This window comes from Pseudophryne corroboree, chromosome 5 (genome assembly GCF_028390025.1).
Source record: "Pseudophryne corroboree isolate aPseCor3 chromosome 5, aPseCor3.hap2, whole genome shotgun sequence".
NCBI classification, from domain to species: Eukaryota; Metazoa; Chordata; class Amphibia; order Anura; family Myobatrachidae; genus Pseudophryne; species Pseudophryne corroboree.
This window is the reverse complement of record NC_086448.1, coordinates 602,683,970-602,690,020: the sequence shown is the minus strand read 5'-3', so window position 1 is coordinate 602,690,020 and position 6,051 is coordinate 602,683,970. Positions and strand designations below refer to the sequence as shown.

Sequence of the window (6,051 nt, the reverse complement as noted above, 5' to 3'; positions counted from 1 at the left end):
TGGGGTCCCCCCTCCTATGTAAAACCAGCCTCGGGCTCTTTGAGCCAGTCCTGGTTGTTAAAATACAGAGGAAAAAATGAGTAGGGTTCCCCCATATTTAGACAACCAGCACCGGGCTCTGCGTCCGGTCCTGGTTTAAAAAATACGGGGGACAAAAGACATAGGGGTCCCCCGTATTTTCCAAACCAGCACCGGGCTCCACTAGCCAGGGAGATAATGCCACAGCCGGGGGACACTTTTATATTGGTCCCTGCGGCCGTGCCATTACCCCCCCAACTAGTCACCCCTGGCCGGGGTACACTGGAGGAGTGAGGACCCCTTAAATCAAGGAGTCCCCCCCTCCAGCCACCCAAGGGCCAGGGGTGAAGCCCGAGGCTGTCCCCCCCATCCGTGGCCCGGTGGATGGGAGGCTGATAGCCTTTCAATAGTAATATTGTTCTTTACAGGAGGCCTACAGGTCCCAGCAAGCCTGCCCCAGCATGTTGGCACTTGGAGAACCACAAGTGCCAGCATGCCCGGACATAAAGGGCCCGCTGGCACCTGTAGTCCACCTGTAAAGAAAATATAAAAAAAAAAACACAACACATTCTTTTAAAAATCCTTTATTAAACTGGGTCTTCACCTGGGGGCGGCGGCCTTTAAGCTCTTTTGCATGGCCGCCGCCTTCCCAGGGCTTCCGGCGTCTTCACCTGGGGGGGCGCCACCTCCCCAGGGCTTCTGGGGTCTTGCTCCGGCGTCTTCACCTGGTGGGCGGCGGCTGCTAAGCTCTTTTGCATAGCCGCCGCCCATCCAGGACTTCCACGACGTCTTCACCTGGGAGGCGGCGGCCTTTAAGCTCTTTTGCATGGCCGCCGCCTTCCCAGGACTTCCAGCATCTTCACCTGGTGGGCGGCGGCTGCTAAGCTCTTTTGCATAGCCGCCGCCCATCCAGGACTTCCACGGCGTCTTCAGGAGCTCTTCTCCGCTCCTCCTCCGCCGTCGGACTGACAGCCGCTGCCTCGCGCTGACTTATATAAGTCAGCGGGAGGGGGCGGGGCGATGACGCGGCGAGCCGTGATTGGCTCGCGGCGGCCATCTTGAATTTCAAAAATGACGCTGAGGCGCTATTTTTGAAACTGGTACCGCTCCGCTGCCAAACTCTGCAATAGAAAGGTAAATTTCCCCCGCCCGCACCGCTGCCGCAACCCGCCGCACCGCCACCGCAACCCACCGCCGCCGCAACCCGCCGTCGCCCACACCGCCACCGCAACCCGCCGCCGCCCGCACCGCCGCCACAACCCGCCGCCGCCTGCACATCGCTATCGCTGGGAAAAATCGCTGGCCTCTTAAAGTGTTAGCGATTTTGACTAACTTTTGCAGCGACATAGCCAAAATTGACTTGCCTGCACTGACTATTTTTCCAAACGATAGCGACCTAGCGGGGACGCGCATCGCTATCGCTGGCTGTGTACACACGGAGCGATCTGCACTAACTTTCTGAGCGATTTTGACTATATAGTCAAAATCGCTCAGTTATATCGCTCCGTGTGTATGCACCTTAAGACAAATTTTCAGAAAAGAAAAAAAAGACACCAGATGCCAGAAGATTCTCACGCAAGCTGGCATGCCAAGAGGGGCTGTTTGGCAAAACTGTGATACACACACCCCAACTAGTATTTTGGACCCATCCCTGAGTGCATGGGTATCTCTATTACTGTGACTGGATGATAATGACCCTCTCACAGCCCTGTGGGGAAACTCCTAGTCAGCACGCCACTGGTATTTTTCTCAATTTATGTTTTTGAACTTTCTTTGGTGACCTTTATTTCTTATCTGTCTTTGTGACCAATGTATGTATTCTTTGTTTTTGCATGTACTGTATTATCTGTTTCATATTCCTGCAGGACCTTTATTACTTTTATTATGACATTGTACAGTTTGATTCTTTGTTCACACTGCTTCAGAATAATAAAAACAAAGTAATTTCATTGAGAAAAAAAATTAACAAAAATATTTTATTATATGAAGCAATCTTTCATTATAACATTAAAAAAATAAATAAATTGTTACATATATTAGAATATACAGTATGTATTAAAAATTCTTATAAACAAGGTTTTCCTAGGTTGGTAGAAGATGGAGCGAAAAAGTTTATTTCATAACACAGAGCGATATTTACATGCAAACATAATCCACACGGCACATGCTGATTCAGGGTACGTAAAAACTCGCACTCGTACCGCCAGCCGCATCTGATCTCCCCGACAGCCAACAATCTCGTCACAGAATGGAGAACTGTGGTGCAATATATGCAGAGAGACAAACAAACAAGAAAAAAAAGAAAAAAAAAGGAAAAAAACATATTAAGTACCTATAAGAAAATGCGTTTCAGTCAAACAATTGGAGATCCTTTAGAAAGTTTACCCACGTAGCTGGGATTTAGCTGACACAGTTGCATGTCTTGAGACCATACCATCCTGCTGTATCCACAACTTTTGAACAGGGGTTCCGTTCTGCACTGATTTCCTCCGTGGCCCACAAGGCAGTTATGTAGCAGCCTGTGACAGCCAACAATGCTGGAGTGCATACGCCAAGGACAAAAGTGCAGGAAGAACTATTTGGCTGATCTCAAGTGCAGAGATCACCTGCAGCAGAGAAAAATGATCACCAGTCACCCCTGACACATTCTCGGTGTGTGTGTGTGTGTGTGTGTGTGTGTGTGTGTGTGTGTGTGTGTGTGTGTGTGTGTGTGTGTGTGTGGGGAGGGGGGGGGGTAATTTCCACAAGGGGGTTGGAGAAGACCATTTGCCTTGGGGTGGGGGTGTAATGGAGGAATTATACATTGGTTAAAAAAATTGACACTGGTCAATGGGGAGGGATTGTGCAAAAACAGTGACCTATTACAGAACTGGGGATCTATTAACACTACAGTGGTAGGAGGCATAATGCTAATGGAAAAAGCAAATGCCACTGGTGGGAGGGGAGGGTCGGGGAGAGTCTATGGCCAATGGATATGGGAGGTTATTATACACGAAGTAAGGGTGTTGCCTCCGCACACACCCCTAGGTGTGTGTGCGTGTGTGTATAATATATATATATATATATATATATATATATATATATATATAAATATATTTTTCAATAAAATATTTTAATTTAATTTTTCAAAATAGGTTTAATTTAAATAAAATTAATAATATTCATAATAAAAATGTAAATTCTTGAGGGCCATTTGGTAAACAAAATTGTCGGTTAAATGATTAGGTAAACACTGGGTGTCTGGCCAAAGTAGATCGTGGTCACATGTATTTAAAAGGGCTACAATTATCCGAGTAATATTTTCTTATTTATTACTAAAACTATCTCCACCCAAATAAGGATTTTTAGGTTAAAATGCTGGTACTGTCATAACAGACTTTCACAAGACGACTACTATACTTATAATCTCCCTACTGACTAAGGTAGGTGTGGGAAACATGACAATTTTAAAAGGTATTCCTATATGGCTCGTTCACGGATTAGGTTTCCTCTGGCACACAGTGGACAATATGAAAGTAAAGCAACACAGCCAGTAGTTAGAGCTTGAATATATAGGCAGCCAGGATGGGTAACTGATTGTACAGCCCTTAGATCATTTAAAAAAAAAAAAAAAATATCAAATTGACATATGCTTTAAGCAATCTTCTTTGACAACACAAATGCTGCAAATTCTTATCTAGGGAGATCTTAGTTATAATTAATAGCAAGATTACCGCAGACATGTAGCAAAAGCCCTTCTTGCATTCCGATGCACAAAGTGAATAGGGAACCCTTTGAATGTATGACCATCAGGCACAGCTCTCCTTATGGAATCTTGAAATTCCTCATTGCCTGCCGAGATACCGGTTGCTCGCTCAATCTCATATGCTGCCAGAGCAGGTGACAAAAGATAACATAGCTGATCATCCCAAACTGTGCTGAGGCCTAGATCCTGAGAATTAAGAGTGTGGGGAAGAAAAATAATAATAATAAAAAAAAGGGACAGGCACAATAAAATAAAAATTACTGGCTGTAATAAGCACAGTTACTAAAGTCTTTTTTTTTTTTTTTTGACAACTTAATGGTGCATGTGCATATTTTATGTACTTTCACGTAGACACTATACTTTAAAGTTTATTTACACTACCAGTTATGTTTATTGTATGTCCCTGCAGTCACCATAACTATCCTATCAACTTCAGCAGACCATGGGGTCTATTCATGAAGCAGTGAAAAGTGTGGAGAAGTGAGTCAGTGGAGAAGTTGCCCATGGCAACCAATCAGCTGCTCTGTGCAATTTTATAGTATGCAAATTATAAATGTTACTTCAATGCTGATTGGGTCTTCTCCACTGACTCACTTCTCCACAGTTTTCACTGCTTCATGAATAGACCCCCATATCTTAAATACGGGTGTAGTAGGGTATGCCGGCGGCCGGGCTCCTGGGGGACCCGCATACCAGCACCAGAATCCCGACCGCCGGCATACCGACATCTGGGTGAGCGCAAATGAGCCCCTTGTGGGCTCGCTACGCCATCTATTCTCCCTCCAGGGGGGTCGTGGACCCCCAAGAGGGAGAAAAGCTGTCGGTATGCTGGCTGTCGTGATTCCGGCGCCAGTATACTGTGCGACGGGACCCAGACAGCCGGCAAACTGAAGACCACCCCTTAAACACTACCATCTCCATAAACCTAATCCCAAAGTAGTAGTAAATCTATACTGGGTAATACCTTTCTGTGCTCAGACACAAGAACTCGCAGCTGTAGTTCAATGTCATTACTTTCTGTGGCTGCATCAACCAGTGAGCTGCAGAGTGGAGGGAACGGAGGGAGGGAGGTGGTAGCTCCTGGCGAGCAGATGGATTTAATGGCTTCCTCACTCATTGGCTTCCACCTGGATTCATTATTCAGATCAAACACGCACAAATCAACCGAATCTGAAGGCTGGCAATTGGCCAAGAACCGCTGATGGTTAAAGATGCAGCCTATGGTTCTGTACGGATAGAGGGGCTTGTGCTGTTCCACCATCGGAGGGTCATCTGGGTTGATAGGTTTATGGATATATCTGTATAATTAGAACATTGAGACATAAGAACCAATACCACATGGCAGATACAATGCATGCAGTCATAATAGGTACAGAACTTTGGGGGGCGGAAATGTGTCAAACCATCTAAAGTGGAAAAGTGGAGAAATGGTCCACAGGAATCAGATTTCACTTATTTTCTAGAACGTCTGTGATAACTAGCCAGAAGCTGATTAGTCCCTATGGGTGAATTCTCCTCTTTAGAATGTTTGATACATCTCCCCTTTGCTACACAGCAGTTCCACAGCAACTCAAAAGGCTGCAGAAGCCTCTCAGAATCTATCATGAATGCTCATCGGGCTGCACAGGCGGCATATACAGGCTGCACAGGCACAGTAACAGTTACTTCAATACACATCCACAAGAATCTACAGTAAGCATTTTCTTTTTGGTCACGTTCTGTATGATAAATTGTGATCTGCACATCTGTTTCACTGTAAGGCTAATAAAGTAGAAGTGAACACTATGGATCCTCAAACCACTGATCACAAGACACCGGATTGCCCACTCTTCCACCAGAGCGCAGCCAAATCTAGCACTCATACCATCCTGCCATGGTGAAAGATTTATACACAAATATTTGGGAATGTCACAAGATATTGATTATATTGGACACTTCCATGTATAACCACCCAGGATGTGTCTGATATTCACCTCTGTCCGGTCAAACTCTCCCAGAAGGTAACTGCTCCATCAGTTCCACAAGTCATTACCCATGTGTGAGCCACTCCCCTTCCTTTTGTACCAACGCACACATAGGCATCCAGTCCAAAGCCAAGAAGAAGGCTGCACAGAAGGTTGCAATGGTCTTCACAATCACCCTTCATGTAGAAAAAAAAACAATAATATATAAAGCACAAAAAAGATACTCGAGATACTGAGAAACTCGACCTTCACTTCCCTGGCTTGCCATGATTCACTGACACAGACTTTCACTGCTCTCTGTCAAACTGCAATAACTATAAGTGG

General features: G+C 45.4%; 1 protein-coding gene across 2 annotated transcripts in view; it reads right to left on the bottom strand.

The window, feature by feature from the left end:
• Positions 1-1,962: 1,962 nt before the first annotated feature.
• CEP76 (centrosomal protein 76) overlaps positions 1,963-6,051 on the bottom strand; it is a 78,245-nt gene continuing 74,156 nt past the window's right edge. For both annotated transcript variants that reach the window (XM_063923422.1, XM_063923423.1), the window contains exons 9-12: positions 5,737-5,903; positions 4,728-5,061; positions 3,732-3,949; positions 1,963-2,274 (exon numbers count right to left, since the gene is read on the bottom strand). In XM_063923422.1, the coding sequence (XP_063779492.1) occupies positions 2,136-2,274; positions 3,732-3,949; positions 4,728-5,061; positions 5,737-5,903 (858 nt within the window). In that variant the 3' untranslated portion in view covers positions 1,963-2,135. The remainder of the gene's footprint in view (positions 2,275-3,731; positions 3,950-4,727; positions 5,062-5,736; positions 5,904-6,051) is intronic.